Genomic DNA, 17,790 nt, shown 5'->3' with positions numbered 1-17,790 from the left:
TCTATCGGGGTGGTGGGGTTCTCCCAGGCGTAGACTATGCGAGGGACTGCATATGCTAATATCGCGCTAGCGACCTCTCCGGCGGGAGTATTAAGTTTATTGGAGAAGTGGTCCTTGGATAGGAGGGAGTGGGTCGGGTCAGTGCATGTCGGTACGGTCCATGGTTCGTACTGGTGGGCAGCTGAGGAGTCGACGACGGCACTAGAACCCATTTTTAGTTCTAGGGAGGCCTGGGCTATTATGGGGCGGACGAAGGGTGCTAAGAGGGAGAGTATGAATAACGAAAGAGTTTCGGAGATCTTCTCAACGAGCGCGGAGAGACCAGGGATTTGTTCTATAGTCTCTTCAATACAGCGCATGACTTTATCTCTGAACTCAAGGATTGGGTATATGTCGCGCGCGGTCTTTGCAGGGTCGAAGCCGCCAGATAGTGGAACAGCGCCAGCGCCTGCCGGCCCACGGGATTGTTGTGGGGATATGTGCATGTTCTCCATTTCTTTAGCATTGCTCTGCGCCTCCAGTCTATCTGCATCGCCAGAGAGACCACCAAGATTGGGAATCTGCTGCAGGAGGCCCTGCAGAACACTCTTTTGCCCGCTGCGTTCCGACTTTTTTTGCTGTTCGTGGGCTTCCCCAAGGACGTTGTCCAGTTCATCTACTTCTGTCTGAGAGAACTTATCTTGGGCTTCACCGAGGACAGAGTGCAAGAAGTCTACTGCTCCAAAAGTACCCGTCACGAGTGGGAATACGCGCTTCATTGGTCCCCCGCCCATAGGTTGTTGTTGATGCACGGGATACCCGCCAGCGTAGCCACCGTACGGGGGTGCACTAGGTTGAGCGGGGGTTGCGGCGCCCAGGCCCGCCATCATTTCTGTGCCCACACCAGTGTGCGTGAAGACGCTGTGAAAGCCAAGTTCGCGAAGGACTAGCTCTACGTAATTGGAGTGTGCGGAGAAGTCCTCCAAACAGTGCAATGCTTGCCCGAGGCAGCGTAGAGCCTCACAAAGGTCACCTTCACGACCGGCGATTCCGGTGCCGCCCGAGGTGTAGAGGCGGCCAAAGTGGATGGATCTGGTAAGAGAGTGCTTAACGTATCCAGTGGAAGTTGCCCATCCTCCAGTTTCGTTGGCGATATAATTTTTCATTCCGGTTAGGGGGTCTATGGCAAGTTCTGCCGGGTGGACCGGAGGACGAAGGCGGGGGTCATAATGACGTGCGTCCATGTTGTCTGCATAGTCTTTTGGGTTATCTGTTGCACCGTCGTCAGTAGACCCACCCAATCAAGGCCAAAGCTCAAGCAATTGAGTAGCAGCCTACTAACCGATATGCTCCTCAGGCCGGTAGACTCCTAACCTCTCCTCCGTAACCTCAAACTCCCCCGTAGCATAGCCGAAGCTCAAAAAGCTCAACACCCAAACGAGAATACGAATAGTGTCCTTATTAACGCTCTTGAGAGTGCCAACATCCAGAGCCTGTGAATAATCCCTCAACCAATTCCCAAAGTACACACGTCGGACATTCATAGCGGTCCATTTCCCACCCCTAAGCGCCAGCAGTGTCTTTAACGTGTCTTCAACGTCTCCGTGTCGCCAGTTTCTCCCCTCAATTTTGGCGATACTCGCGATGTTTCCTGCACCGAATGCGGCGGCCGGAGATGCAAGGGTTAGGAATAGGAGAATGGTGAAGAGAAGGAGGAGCGAGGTCCTCTTGCACATTGCCATGCTTGAAGAATTTTTAACTTTGCAATCGAGATATGCAGTGGGGCGATTAATGTTGGCGATGGGATGGAGTGGAGGTACCTTTAGTGTTCATATATGGTGGGGGGAGAAAGCTGGATTCTCCCTTTCTTCCTTATCTAGAGGAGGGGGGATCCGAAAGCGGGGTGGGGCAACCACACCAAAACCATTTCCAGCTGAAAACATCCTAGCGGTTGCATGCCAAGACCAGAGCATCCTGCTCTGCTCATCATGCCGGTAAGAATCCTTTGCGAGTCTGATAGACTATCGGTAGTCTACCCCGTACAAAGTGAATACCGGTACTCGTACGGTACCCGTTATTGGGATGCGTTCTGTAGAACTATCCTCTCGGCCCCCATGCAAACTCAAGCTGGAAAAATCAGGCAAAAGCATACTGCGCCCTGAGAGACCCTTCATCCCATCCCACGCGCTCGGACAAAACTTGTATCTATGATATCATACTGGTACGGTAGGGGTGTCTTACTGGCCCTTGGTATGGTAGACCTTTTCTTCTTGCCTTGAATGTGATTACCCCGTGCTTCCGCACCTAGACTATCTGACTATGCGAGCACAGTGCTACAAGTACTTTTGTGTACAACACCTGCTTCGCATGGACTTACACCAGTAGCTTTGCGCTCAATGCACAGCTCGCATCGAGGTCAGGAACACCCCGCGCCCTTCCTTTTCCAGCACTTAATATGCGCGAGTATGATACAGTGCCGTACAATGCCTGAATTCTGCACATTGATCCCGACAAAAACTCTCAAGAGACTATCAACTTTATTTAACTTATTCTACTAAATCTCGACCGTGCAGTGCCGAAATAATTACAATAAACTACCTCACCGCCTCCAAAGGAAAAATCTGCCCGGTGCCAAACACAATCCCACCGGAAGTGGGGGAAAAACCCTAGCTATGCACAACGGCAAGGAAAAGAACTCCACCCAAAACAAAACAAAACAAAGAAAGAAAACAATTAGGTAGTGTAGGGTAAAATAGAAAGGAAGAATACATATATATATATACAAAGTTTTTGTCGTGATAATAATACAAACCCGTTAGGGCTTTGTCAACTGCTCCTTCCTGAAAAACTTTAAATATCCCACACAAACTAGGATCTGAAATCCGAGCCCGACGTAGAAATAAATCTTGCCGAAAACCTCCGCACTCTCACCGAATCTCCAAGAGGTAAAGTCCGGGAACACGTCCCCGGGACCGATATTATTCGGAGCGGTAGCCCTGGCCGCGATTGTAGCCAGTGACCCAAAAACCTGGGCCCCGATGAGCGTGAAAGCAACGTGCATGCGGGTAAGGGTTTGCAGGAGGATCATCCCGAGACCGACTCCCTGAATTGAATCGAGCACCCCTAGCCAGAGCCAGAGCGAACGTCCGATGAGAGCGCTGGCCTCTGGGCCGCCAGTCCACGGAAGATACACACCTATATTCGAGATGCCCCAGAACATCTGGCACCAACGCGGGGCGCCAAGACCGATAGCGAAGACGGGGAGGATCCAGGAGTGCTCTTTCGAGAGGATGGCGAAGAGTTTGAGTATGCCGGCCCAGATGATGATGAAGAAGAGGACTACCAATAGCGCGATCTTCCATTGCGAGACGTGCGTGCTGCTCCAGAGATACGTCCAATTCCGACCGTAAGGCGCGGACAGCCAGTAATTCTGTATGACGACGGCGACGAAGAACCATTTCACGATGTTGCGGCGGAGGATGGCGCTGTAGAAGGCGGGCACTTTACCGGGGAGTTGGCGGTAGTAGTCTGGCAGTCCAAACCATAGGATGAGGGAAATCGCCCAAAAAGCGACAGCAAGCGGGATAATTATCGCCGCGATGAGTGGGCTCGGGGCACTGTCCTGGAGCACACCATCCACGGCCCGGGAGGTGAGTTTAGATCCCCAGTACCACAACGCAACTACATAGATCTGCTGTGTACCCTGGATGAGGCAAGCCCGGTACACCCAATCCTTGACAGGACTACCGCCTTCGTCTCCAAAATTGAGGGCAAAGTATAGCGATCCACTGGCCGAAGCCGCAGCGTAGAATCCCGTACCGACGTTACCGAGCCAGTACCTGCGCTGGAACAGCGGTGGCAGGACAGACAGCCCAACGAGGAAGAATGCAAGCCCGTACATGACGAACGGGAGAGAGAGGCACCAGACGGACTTTAGGTGGCGGAAGACGAACCACCATGCTATTGAGGCGCCAATGTAGATTGAGCAGATCACGTAGAGACGGTCGGCCGTCAAGGAGACCTGGTCCGTCAGGAGGGTGATTTGGTAGGAGTTTGCTGCTATTATTTGGCCCTGGAGATTATTAGCATGACGTTAAGCAGGGGGAACGGGGGAACGGGGGAACATACAATCGCTAAGAAAAAGCTATACAATGGCCAATCCCCAATCTTCCTCATCATGAATCTTTTCAAACCCGTCGGCGGCTTGAAACCCTGTACCTCCATCAAATCATCCCAGCCAGAAGGACTAGCGCTCCTTGACCCCTCCGCCATAGTAGTAACATCGGAGCGGGAGATATTTGGAGAGCTCATCCCCAGCTTCCGCAACCTCATCTCATTGAACCACTTCTTCTCCCACTTCATAAGGTACTCTTCGATACAGAGATCGACCCTTCCAGACTTCTCATCTATCCGGGCGAGTTCTTGCTCGAAGGCTTTCGAGGCACTCCCGTCAGCGTCGGTGAAGTTTGCGTTTACCTGCTGGAGGCAGTAGTCTCTTCGCTCCCCGACAACAGTGGCAAGACTTAGCGTTGAAGAGTTTGCGGATTCAGAGCTCCAGATCTGAGCCCTAGGTGGGGGTGGTAGCAATTGATCGGCGGGAGTAATCTCGTTGTCAGACTCGGAAGACGATCCAAATTCTCCGGGCGGGGGTGTCAGCTGTCCCTCTGTGAGATAGGCCGGCCTGGGGGGCTGTAAACTTAATTCGGAAGGAGCAGCACTCAAAATACGAGTATACCGCTTCGCACCCGCTTGAAGTCTTTCGAGCTGCTTCACCCAGACCATTACTGGGAAGCGCTGCTTAGCAGAAGTAGCCCGCATGCGTGCGCGAACCTCAAGCGGCGATGAAAGGGCTTCGCGAATTGCAGCTTCGAATTGAGCTAGGAGATGAGCAGGTGTTGTCGATTCAATGGTGAACCACCATCCCGGCATGTTCCCAAGACCACCGACACGGGCACCGATCCCGAGCGCGCCCTTGCGGCCGAATTCAACGGCGACCAGACCGAAGGGTTCATCGCGAGAGGGGATTAATGCGAATTCGGCGCCACTTTATCATGTTAGTATCTCCGACTAAGAAGCGTCAAGAATTGGGGAAATATAATACCTAAAAATGAACGGCGGTAGAGAAGTAAACTCAGGCTTCGAATAGACCCTCCCCGGGTAAACTTCCATAAGCCTCTGCAACTTCATAGCAGCAAACTTCCCGTAAAGATCAATAACCGGGCCAACGCACAGCAACTGCAAATTCTTATGCTCTTTGAGCAACTGCGGCGCCACATCAGCGATCAGATCAATCCCCTTCTGCATCGACCACCTCCCCACAAACACCAGTAATTCGGCATCAGGATTCTGTTCCAGACCAGCCCACTCCTGAGCCTGGCGCTTCAACTCTGCCCTCCCAGCTTCAAATTGCGCATCCACAACCGTCTCTGTACTTTTCCGCTGACTGGGGTCGTAATCCGCTGTATCCGTCGGATCCGGGTTCGGCAATTCCCCGACCCCAGAAAGTCCCCAGAAAATGGGATACCGGGCCCAACTGCGCTTGCCGTACTTTGCCGAAACCCCTACGGCTCCATAGCCGCGCTGGTGGACGCGCAAATATGAAGCGCCGGCGTGGAGGAGGTTAAAGACGTCACCGAACTGGACATACTTCTCGCAGAGCTCCTGGGAAATGTTGAAAACCGAGCATACTTCCTTCTTCTCTTTCGGTGTGCGGAGCGGCCAGAGGCCCTGGAACTCTGCGTTGTGGAGGGAGAGCACCGCCGGGATTGTCTCCGGGAGCAGGTGCACGGGTGCGAGAGCGCCGTGGTAGTCGTTGATGTGGTATAGGTCTATAGGGAAGCGCTTTATAACTACCGCGATGCACTGGTTCCACGCGGAGTAGAAGATTGCACTCTCGAGGTCGTCCATGCGCGGGGGGTACGGTTCTGCCTTTGTCTGCTTTCTGAAGACCGGCGCGTCGAGGAGGACGTATGTGATGTTATTCAGAATATGGTATTGCACGGCGATGACATAAACTTGGCCTAGGATGGTGACTTCGATACTTTCTGCGGGGGTGTCGACGGGGTAGTCCACCCCTCCCACGCAGGGGACGACCCAAATAAGGTCCTGATGTCCAAGGTTCTTCCCCATCAACTGCGCCATCACACCGAGCCCTCCGATTTTGATCTTGATGGCCCAGTCCTCGATGTCGTACTCCAGTGTCGCGATGAGTACCGATGGCCGCTTCTGACCAGCTGTCGTCAACTCCGATGAGTCTACGCCTGTCTCCGCTTCTCCCTTTTCGTTGGTGACAGCGGCGCTGGAGCTATTCAGGCGGGAATAAAACATTGATTTCGCCAATGCGATGGGGAGAATGTTGCGTTTTATGGCTATCCCCTTCGTGTTCGTCTTGACCTGGTAGAAGCCCGCCACGAACGTCCATACAGCGACGAAACCCGAGAGCACCGGGACTGCGAACAGTAGTGCGAAGATTATGATCTGGACCGTGCTGGAGCCCGCGGGGATCATGCGGTAGTTGTATGTTCCGTCATCGAGGATGATGCGGTATGATAGGTATCCTTTCGGCGGTGCGGCTGTGACATTTACTACGCTCTCGGCGAGGGAGGACGGAGGCATGCGGTCTAGTACCCCGTCTCTATTAATATCTCCATAGACAAATGTAGAATCCGGCTTCCCGTCTCGGTTCATTCCCCAAACGTTGAAATGGAACCTGGTCGGCCACTCAGCCATAAAGTCAAACTTCCACTTCCCGTCTTTGAGCAACTTCATCTCATTCTTAGTCCCCGCGTCGTACCCATAGAGATTAAACGGGCCATGAAGGAACAAGTGCGGGAACCGCCTAGACACGGGGAAGTTTGACGGAAGACCAAAGTCCGCATGCTGGATATGATCCGATGAACCTGCTGGCTCACTCCAATACTGCATGATGATGTGCTCCCCTTTCCATTTCTGCTTCTTCGTGCCAGACCAGGATTGCCGGTCAATCGTGAAGTTCCCACCACGGTAGTTTTGCCAAGCGCTCCAGCTGGAACCCCAATTCGTCGAGTAGCGGAATAAATCTGCCCCCGCCGCTTTCTGCGAAACGTAGAAGCGCTCGCCCTCCTTGTGCAGCAGGCCCAAGGTGTAATTCGCTGTGCGAGGGAAGACAATCGGGTTATCACGCTGTCCGATGCGGAAAAGGAAGTGATCAATTGCCGAGGTGTAGAACCTTCCGCTGTCGGCGCTGGCGTTGCGCACAGTGACTGTGTGGATTCCCTCATAGACGTTTTTCAGCGTCGCTTTGAATGTGAAGGCTCCTGGTGGTGCGCCCACGGTTTTGGGCCTTGTGATGTTTTGCGCTTTCTCGCAGCGCATGTCTTCGAATCGGGCTTTTTCTTCGGGACGTTCGGTTCTGGAAGAGATGCTTATTACCTCCTTTAGGTTGTCGCAGTCCATCTCGTGGGTGAATGTTAAGCCGATTTCCACGTCTTGGGATTTGCCAGGGGCGACTTTGGAGACGATGCGGGCGTCGTGACCTGGCGAAAATTTCGTGATTGAGGGACGATTTCCCACGAATTTCTCTTTAGGAACGAGGGCTTTGAAGCCCCATGCTGGCATTTCGAGGCTATCCAGACACCCACGGAATTCCTTCACCGAGTCCACGAAGAACTCCTTCTTGGATGCCTTAAGCGTGTACTCCTCATACGGGAAGAACAAATTCTGCACGACAGTGTCCTGCTTGAAGGGTGCTAGGAGGTTCTTGTTCGCATCATCGCAGTCGAATTCGAACTCTGTCGTCTTGTTATTGTTCGAGAAGACCAACCAGACGCTCTGGTTACCGCCTCCACTGAGTTCACCCAGATTCTGGACCCCATCGAAGTTGCCACGGACAACGGACCAGATACCTGTTTCCGTTGGCGTGGTACCGGAACCGGGGAGGAAAATTTCTTGGGTAAGATTTGAAAGCTGCTCGAGCTGGAAACCGTCGTTCAGAGTTGGAAACGAAAGGCGCATATGGTACATCGCTTTGAGAACGTTGCGAATGACATTGCTAGGATCGCGATGATCAAGACTGTTCCAGTCGTCCTCGCAGCCTCGAAGCGCTTTATCAAGTGGGAAGTTGAAGTACTGCGAGGAACCAAGCTTGTAGCATCCGTGGTTCTGCCACGCAAGGGCGGAAGACATTGCCTGACGGCCGAAGATGTAGTTGTCGGCGGTGTTGTCTAGTAAGTACATCGCTTGTTCTTCACCCCAGAGAAGCTGAACGGATAATCATTAGCCTCGCTTATCGTTTAATTCGGACATGAGATATCACCCGCCGCGGCGGCAAACGTACCTTTGGAATACCAGGCATGACCAAGGTTGTAATGAACAGACCCAATAACATCTTGTGCTCTCCATTTTTAATTGCGGGCCAGCGGAACACATCCTGATTCGTGACGCCGTACATATGTCTCGGATCGAGTTGTCCTGTATTCGCGTTGACCAAGTCATTGCTGACAGCCATAGTGTTCCACATATCCACCCAGTTCCCCGGCGTGTCGAATCCAGCCGTCAAGTTACCGTCCATCCCCAAGAACCTGGTCAAAGATCTGTAAACGGAATAATGGAACGCGCCGGCATCGAGTGCATTCTTCCCCTCCTTGCGGATGAAATACTTATTATCGGAATCACCGGTGAGCGAGAATGCCTCCTTGACGTCCACCGGTCGCATATCCGGCTGCCGGCCTCTGCCCAGGTAAATAGACCCGAAGGTATCGCCACCCGTGATCTCTCCCGGGATGAAGAAGTTCTCTTTACCGAACCTGCGAGCGCACTGCCGGACCGAGTCGGACCAGTCACCGAGCATATCCACGGTGATTTGCGTTGCCTTGTCGATGCGGAAGCCGTCGATGTCGAGCATTGCGATGGTTATGCAGGCGAAGTGTTCGATGCGGCGGGCCACGCTCGGTTTCCACTCTCGCAGACGATCCTGCACAGAGGCGAATTTGGAGAGTTGTCTTTGCCAGTCTGGGAAGATACCGAAGGCCTCGGTGTCGCCGTAGTGGTCAAAATCACTGTGCGCTGGAGTTAGTATATTTTATTGGACTGGAGGCGTTGACTGCATGGGGGATACTTACTCATCGTAGCAGCCCTTGACAGGAGGATACACGCGGCTGCCAGTCTCTTGCCAGAATCGCGGGTAGTTGCACTCCTCCTTGTAGTTGTTGCTGATTTCGAAGTCGCGGTACCTCCTATCACTTTTCCACTGGACTTTATGTTCGTTCAAGGTGAAGGGTGTTGTTGTGTTCAAGTAACCCTCGAAGCCGATCAAGTCACCCATACTATCTAAAGGTTAGCTCGAGAGACTAGTAATCATTGACTCCAAGGTGAACTCACGTAGCCACGGTGCAATCCAAGACAACGTACATATCCCGGGCATGGATCTCGGTGATGGCCTTCCTCCATTCCTCAATATCTCCAAAGTGTCTATCGAGAAGGGTTAGATCAAGAGGAGAGTAACCATCTGCGCCCCAAGGCATATTAATATGCGGTGTTCCTGCAATATAAATTCCCTACAGTGACGACAATTCATTAGCAGCTATGGCAAAACTTCTTCACCGAAATCGTCTATGCAAACCTTGATGCCCATCCCCTGCAGATAATCCAAACTATCCACCAAACCCTTCACATCACCACCGTGCCGCAACTGATTCCCCATAACGTCATGTTCGAACACCGTTCCATTCGCATCGTCATTCCTTGGGTCCCCATTTACAAACTTGTCCAAAAAGATTGTGTAAAACGGAAACCTCCAGTTCGAGGGGGAGCCGTTGAAAGTGTGGTTCTGCCATTCGCCCCAGTAGTCCAGAGGGTTCACCGCCGTGACATTCTCGTTCAGGTTATGCCCGACCTCCTCGGGGAGGTGAATGAGTGCATGGGCAAACTGAGAAGCAAAAGATATTAGACAAAATACTACGAGAAAAGGGAATGTATTGGTAGTGCTGTTAGGAGTTGGGGAGCTCCGAGACAGCCGTGCCATAACGAAATACAAAAAGGAGCGGGCAGACTCTGAAAGAACGCGAGTCTGATAAGGAGAAACTGTAGGTAACAGTATAGTATCGTGCTACGAATAGCAGTAGTGTAGAGGGGAAAGGGTAAGCCCGGGGAACCTGACCCCATATATGATAACCAACGGTTACCGCCAACAATTGTCACAACTGGCTGTGCCCGCTGGGTTGAGTCGAAATTGTTATGGCGCTAGTGATGTCCATGTTGGCAGTATGCCAGACCTGATGTGAGCTATGGTGATAAGGCTTTCCGTAACCGGAGCCCGTTGTGAAATTTCCTGACCACCTTCACCCGAAGTAGGGGTACCAACATGGACCACTAGAGCATGGATCTCCTTGGTGTTTCTAATTCCAGACAATTGCCAATGATCCCCCTATAGGTCCGGCAGACCCCGGGTGGCAGAAGGGGCGCTGTAGAAGGCGAGTGAAGTGTGCGGCCATGGAGCGTCAGCTATTGGATCCGAAAGTGGAATGCCCGTATGCCACAGATAAAGCCAAGAGTTCCTGCAACTAGCGATAGCTCACAGAGTTAAATACGGTAAGATATTCTATCTCTCAAACTCTTCTCCCGTTATTTGGGCCAACTTTCCTGCAGCCGCGGCTTTCAATATCAATCCATTCCTCTTCCGATAGCCACCCTCAGCTGGAAAGAAATTTCCACAAGACCAGAGTCATAGAATCTCCACTCAGAAAATACTCTACCACCAACTCACCATCTCCTCGCCGCTGCTGCCTCGCTGGTGTTGAGACTACATTGCCAGCGAAAGCTTTAGTACAAAGGCGGACATGTCGGAAACTGTGCTGTTTTCAGATAGCCAGCTTGATTATGTCCAAATGATATTACGATAAACTAACCCGCTCCAGACGCCGCAGACGGGGCACAGCAGAAGAAAAACACTGCTGAAGGCCGCAACCTATTTGACGTTTGTGTGATTAATCCTATTCTCCGGAGAAGTGTTCCCCCCACATCAGATCTCCCGACCTGGAGTCCGTCAGGCACCTCATATCACTCGACACTGTAAAAGCTTCTCCACGGAACATCTTGCACAGGGGATGGGGGGAAGTTATCCCAAGATTGCAATTAAACTCAGCCTTTCCAGATACTGTACGGTATCTCCAAAAGGTGCGCAGTAGCCTGCTACGGGAAAATGGGATACTAGGGATCGTTTTTAGAGATGAAAGGTGTGGCCTCCGTCGGTATCAAATACCCGCCGAATCACGGGTACCTGCATTAGCTACATGGGGGGGGGGGGTGGAAAGGGAAGGGGCTGTAGCTCCGATTTTCTTTATAGAAGAGTTTTTGGCTCTAAGACCCGAATGAGTGCCTATCTAAAGGTTTGTACAGCAAATAGACTGAGACAGCCCGATAGATTCTGCTCCTGGTTTTCGCACCTCAGCCTTTGGGCAGAGTTGGCAGGGGAGTCCTGGCCGGTCCGGGTCATACCACTAGAGTCCAGGAGAGCTCTAAGTCGACTAGCAGACTATGCGAGACAAAAGTTCTCAGAACGAAGACTAAATAGACACAAAGGCGGGATATTAGTTCTAGTACTTCTAGCCCATTCCCTGCTTTGCCAGAAATCCGACCCCCGCCCACCTCCCTGCATGTCCCAGGCTAGAAAGTGCAAGAAAACAGGGGTTAGAGAAACAGATGGTAAAAAACTCTGCTCGTACCTGCGCCAATTAACAGATACACCCCCCCCCCTTGTTTATTCCGGCACTTCTGGCACGGGACAGGCACCCAGCCTCGGGAATCTAGACTCTTGCTATTGGTAGGAAACCCAATCGCCAGCAGAGCGCTCTCTCGGAACGCAGCTATCACACAAAAATCCACTCATCCATTCTCACATCCATTCACAGATTCTCTCTCTCAGTGAGCGCACTTCCTGAGGCCGAAGTGGTCGCCATCAAATTGACCATAACCCGAATCCTGGGACGTACTGTTCTTCTCAGTGTTGCCCAGCCTCATGCCAACTAAGCAGATATTGTGATGGAGTTGTCGCACAAACAAAATAGTAATTGCACTTACAATAGTCGTGTATCACGAGCAAGCGCCTGACGAAAAAAAGAAAAAAACCCACCCCTTACCTATTCCTACGGCCTGTTCGTGTGACGCGAGTATAAGGCTGTGGAATTCGGGAGCGGGAGGATTAAATACTCGAGTACTGTACTTGTAGATGAATGAACCTACCGTACTAGTACTAGTACCTTTCACCATAACACAAGGGGGCCATAATACTCGTATTAACCCTTCGACCCAAAAATCCGCAATGGCGTCGTACAGCGTATCGCTCGTCAACCTCCTTCACCTAACTTCCCCTTTTTCCTGCTGGTTCTCTCCAGCTCAAGGAGAACCCCCACGCATAGCACAACACAGAATAATACACTTCGTGACCGCCACCACCTTCCAGCTGGGGCGATGATGGGGGATGGGGGGGAGAGAAAGAGAAACGTGATTACCCACCTCCCCCGAGAAGAGGTGAGGTTACACTGTATAGTACGATGGCACAGTGAGCGGAAGTGAGAAATAAACTATCGCATCCTTCTCCCAAAATTTATCAGTGGCAATAGTTGGCGATGGGGGTGAACATGTCTAGTCCAGTTCAAGCAAGTTATCCAATAATAGTACAGGTATTTATGAAAATCTATATGGAGCCCAACGGGTTTGTACTTTTATGATAACGAGGATCGCAATTATTGCAAGTATGAAACTCGAGCACTGCGCCTGTTACCTAAGACACGCTAGGATATTTGAGGAAGAGGACTCTTAGTGTGGGCTAGTGTAGAAACGACAACCAAGCACAAAAAGGGCAGCCGCGCGGTGGGGGGAAAATTAAATCCGCTGACGGTTGTATAAAGGTGGTTGTACTGTACTGTACTGTACAACTTGAGTTTGATAACTTGTGGCTATACCCGGTTCTGGAGTTCCGGATTTTGTCTAATTACGAGTGAGATGTGAAGCAAGTCCATTACTAAACTAAGATATCCCCGGAGTAAGCGGGCATGAAGCTGTTCAGTCGATCAAGATAGATCTAGTGCAGTTTCCCCTAACGGCCGACTCTAGCCCAAGTACGGTACGATCCTTCCACGCAGCTGATCGCGGTTGCTCATCGACGGTGCCGGTCATGCCACCATCTGGACATGGGAGACGGATAGATGACTGAGTCTCCCTCCCCCCAACACCCCGAATGACAACTCTATGCCAGAGATTGGGAAACCCCCCTAACTTCATCATAAAGCAAGTGTGCCACGAAAAGAGCAGGATGCCTACCGTACCTTCAAGTCACCATCCAGTCAGATGTCCCCGAGATGGTTTTAAGAGGGCGCAGCAGCCATACGCCAGTTACCACCACATGTCCCTTTTCCTACTCTTTGTATCAGGGTTTGAGCTTGTGCATAACTGAGCTGGCTACCACAACCACCCACTCCGTCGAAAAGGTAAAGTGCAAGACATCGCCCCCCAAAGCCTGTCACCAGTAAAGTCTCTCCACGACCCGGGATCCCAAATGCCCACTGAAAAATGCCCACTGAAAAATAACAATTTCCACAGCCAAAAGAAGATACCATACCATACAAGGGAATCAAAGGTCCGCGCAAGGTTCGGTGGGAATCTCCGCCGCTCGCTTCCCACTCTCCTCGCTGTCCGGCATCCCGGTGTGGGACGAGACCTGGCTATGAAAGCAGCCGGTAATTGCCATAAACCATCCCAACACAAATCCCCCGAGCTCCCATAAGGCGTCCCATCAGAGAATTCCGAGATGTCCATTCCCGCTTGTAATTTTTGCTGGTAATTAGACAAAATCTCTCTCACCTAGCAATTCTCGCCGGAAAATAATTAACCCCTGTCAGGACTTATCTTTCGTGTAGCATAGCAAAAGTGTTTCTCCCGCTTTAGGCGAAATTAGTTCCGGTAGTGACGGGGGGGGGGAGTGGAGGCGAATAAGATTTCAAGGGAGGAATACTTCTTCCATGTGATTATCACTTTCAATCTCAACATCCCTCCAGGACCTTCCCTTTCCGGACCGGCGATCACTGTAGATCACTCGATATGATCTTAGATGATGATCCGGACAGCCCCAAAGCAGCATCTTGAAGCCGTAAACAGACTCTTGGAGCCAGGTTTGGCTCCATGACCAGACGTTCAGTATGCCCTCGGAAGACATCTTTTCACCAAGTAGAAGAACCTCACAAACCCCACAAAGGGTAGATTTTCACACACCAAGCCAACTTAAAATACCAGAAGCCAACATGATGCCTCAGACACCAGCAAGATCCTACAAACTCCAATACCTGGCACAAAGCTAACAATTGCATATTTTTCACCAAGTTAGGCACCCCCACAAAACCCATAAAACCTTATATTATTATTTTTACACCAAGCCTGGGCATATTTATGCCAAGTTAAATACCAAAACCCAAGCAAAGTCATTTTAATACATATTTTATACAAAGCGGCCATAGAATATTTTCACCAAGTTAGGCACTACGCAAACCCCATAAAGCTTATATTATTATTTTTACACCAAGCTTGGACATATTTATGTTGAGTTAAATGCCAAAACCCAAGCAAAGTCATATTAATACACAAAGCTGTCATAGAATATTTTCACAGAGTTAGATGTCCGGCAAAACCCATAAAAATTATATTATTATGTTTACACCAAGCCTGAGTATATTATTGTTAAGCTAGATACCAAAATCCAAGCCAAGCCATATTCTATTTCTACACAAAGCTGTTACAATACAGTCTTCACCATAGTCGTAGCGAAACTCGGGTGGTTGTGAAAAGGGGTATTTGGTGGTCAAAAAATGAACTCACCAAGGTTAGAGTTACAGAAAATTACTGGTCATTGTAACTGGTACGGGTACTCGGTTATTAGTTTTGTTTTATGTTTTGTTTTAAGTATCGCTTTGATACTTGGTTTGTTTTAAGTATCGTTTTGATACTTGGTTTTGTTTTATATTTTGTTTTAAGTATCGCTTTGATACTTGGTTTGTTTTAAGTATCGTTTTGATACTTGGTTTTGTTTTATGTTTTGTTTTAAGTATCGCTTTGATACTTGGTTTGTTTTAAGTATCGTTTTGATACTTGGTTTTGTTTTATGTTTTGTTTTAAGTATCGCTTTGATACTTGGTTTGTTTTAAGTATCGTTTTGATACTTGGTTTTGTTTTATATTTTGGTTTAAGTATCGCTATGATACTTGGTTTGTTTTAAGTATCGTTTTGATACTTGATTTTGTTTTATATTTTGTTTTAAGTATCGCTTTGATACTTAAGGAGTTTTACCAAAGAGTATCAATTGATACCTTTGATTAGTTTCGTTCATGCTAGACATGAACAGATTTGTGTATTTAAAGACCGCCTGTTTCTACTATAGAAAAGGCAGACTTTGACAGACAGTATTCCAATATACTTGGTTGAACGGTTACTTCTTTGTTTCCCAGTACACCCTCGAAGCCTCCTTTAGTTTTCAGCTCTCGCCTCCTCTCTGGAAGAGAAGGCCACCTGCCAACTCTCGTGTCCTTTACCGATAACGTGATTAGCACCTTTGCGAACACGTTACAGTCATTGATCCCTGTTCGCCACCATCCCAGTTTTGTCATGACTACAGTGAAGACTATATTATAAACCTATTGTCTTTTTTTACATCAAGCTTAGGCATATTTTTGTCAAGATGGATGTAATACCTCCGCAAAAATACAAGCAAAGTGGTATTGTATTTTTACACAAAGCTGCCACAATATTATAAAGAACATTGTTCACCAAGTGATGCACCTCCAGAAAACCCTTATACCAAGCCTAGGTATTTTTTTATATCAGGCTGGATACTCCCTGCAAAATCCTACAAAGGTTGTTGACATGTTCTGAACAATAGACACTCTCTGGCCATCTATCTAGATTCTGATTAGTGCACCTTACCTGTTGGAAGGAGCAGTAGAGCAGTCTCAACTCACCTATTACAGGCCAACCGCAGGATACAGATCCCTCTTGAGGGAGGCCAGTAAGGAATAGAAAAGCTTAGATCTCTCATCTCGGGACCACAACAAAAACCAGTACAGTACGAGCTCTTTTTTACAATAGACCTTATTGAATATCTTTCAGCAAGCCAGTTACATGCCTGGGAAAACCACAACAATTGTTATATTGTTAGATAAAGCACACAAAGTTTATCTCCACTAAGCTAGCCTAGTGTCTAAATAAACTTCTGCGGTTGGATAGGGTGGAGGGGGGTCTACCAGCCTGAGGTGATGTTTGCTTATGATGTAGGTCAGTGAAAGCTTGAGAGGGTCCTGTAGTTGTGACCCAGTTATTAACAGCTTAGAATACCATGTATTAATGAGTTTAAGTGGTACCAATCTCAAGTAAACAAGCCAAACAATGAATATATAAGCTCGTAGTCTCCTTGTAACCGGTACGGGTACTTGGTTATTGGTTTTGTTTTATGTTTTGTTTTAAGTATCGCTTTGATACTTGGTTTGTTTTAAGTATCACTTTGATACTTGGTTTGTTTTGAGTATCGTTTGATACTTGGTTTTGTTTTATGTTTTGTTTTAAGTATCGCTTCAATACTTAATTAGTTTTACCAAAGTGTATCATTGATACCTTTGATTAGTTTTGTTCATGCTAGACATGAACAGATTTGTGTATTTAAAGACCGCCTGATTCCACGATGGAAGAGGCAGTCTTCGACAGACAGTATTTCAATATACTTGATTGAACTGTTACTTCTTTGTTCCTCAGTACACCTTCAAAATCTTCTTTAATTCTCAGCTCTCAGCCCCTCTCTGGTAGAGCAGGCCACCTGCTAACTATCGTATCTTTACCGATAATGTCACTAGCACCTTGTGAACACATTACACTCCTCCTCCTCAGCTCCTCCTTCTAATCTCCCACTACACCAGAAATGTCTTTGGATATCTACCACAAGTTACTTGGTCTGAATTAGGTGAATAAACCAAAAATGGTATGGGCCAGGCCCACAGAGAAAGCGAATAGTTACGTTAAAGAAAGTTAGACCTAGTAGGCTATCTTACTATATTCTCTATATATTCAAATTCTAACAGCCTAATACCAGTTTTTATATGGATGTACAGGAGGAGGATGTCGATCAAGATCAGGTCCTAGTAGAATTTGATCCAGAAGACATCTGCACATTTCTTTCCTGGAAGGCAAGAGAAATAGTGGAGAAGATAGGGCACCCTCCTTCCAAGTCAACCATCCTCATGGACTATAAGAGACTCCAATAATTAGTATTGGAAATTCAATTAGAGAAACTGAGGCTTCTCACCAAGCAAGAGAAGGAATATACATATAAAATAGTCCAAGGTATAAGTCTTCACATACAAATGCACACCAGGAGAGGAGTACAGACTACAGCTCTAGTTCATCATACAACTGGAGGTGGAGGAGAATGTTATAGTGCCCCTATCCTGGGAAAAAGAAATCTGTACCACCTCTGACTTGCATGCACTATTGCAGTTTAGTTGGTGCTTTGATGCAGAAAGCCTTTCGCATGAAAGATATCGAATTCAAACAGCTCTGCTAATATAGTTACTGTCATATACCTCATCTAGGTCCGGTGTATTGGTTGAGTCATCTGGCTATGCTAACACGAATGAATGCATCACATATAAAGTAAGCTACCCCTCAAAGTGCCAGGAACCCACAACTGAAAGTATATAGGACATGTGATTGCTTGTAGTTAAGAATACTACTGATGGTTTTAGGGATTCCCTAGTCCTAGTTATTAGAACTACACTACTAAAAGGAGGCAGAAACACTAGA

The 17,790-nt window shown here is 48.8% G+C and overlaps 2 protein-coding genes; both read right to left on the bottom strand.

Annotated features, from left to right (window-relative positions):
• Nucleotide 1: 1 nt before the first annotated feature.
• On the bottom strand, nucleotides 2-1,807 carry GSTUM_00002532001 (uncharacterized protein; the record flags this gene model as incomplete). XM_002836204.2 has 4 exons in its annotated part: nucleotides 1,322-1,807; nucleotides 882-1,249; nucleotides 75-752; nucleotides 2-34 (listed from the first exon to the last, which is right to left on the bottom strand). Exons 1-4 carry the CDS (start codon nucleotides 1,719-1,721, stop codon nucleotides 2-4), a joined length of 1,479 nt encoding a protein of 492 aa, XP_002836250.1. The 5' UTR covers nucleotides 1,722-1,807.
• A 987-nt stretch (nucleotides 1,808-2,794) lies between these two features.
• Nucleotides 2,795-9,658, bottom strand: GSTUM_00002531001 (uncharacterized protein; the record flags this gene model as incomplete). Its single annotated transcript, XM_002836203.1, has 8 exons — nucleotides 2,795-4,051; nucleotides 4,108-5,023; nucleotides 5,081-5,109; nucleotides 5,143-8,217; nucleotides 8,294-9,014; nucleotides 9,078-9,281; nucleotides 9,337-9,512; nucleotides 9,578-9,658. The coding sequence occupies 8 exons, from the start codon at nucleotides 9,656-9,658 to the stop codon at nucleotides 2,795-2,797; spliced, it is 6,459 nt and encodes a 2,152-aa protein (XP_002836249.1).
• Between the last annotated feature and the right edge of the window lie 8,132 nt (nucleotides 9,659-17,790).

This window comes from Tuber melanosporum (genome assembly GCF_000151645.1).
Source record: "Tuber melanosporum whole genome shotgun sequence assembly, scaffold_135, strain Mel28".
NCBI classification, from domain to species: Eukaryota; Fungi; Ascomycota; class Pezizomycetes; order Pezizales; family Tuberaceae; genus Tuber; species Tuber melanosporum.
Note: the sequence above shows the minus strand (reverse complement) of the source record. Positions and strands in the feature narration are given on the sequence as shown.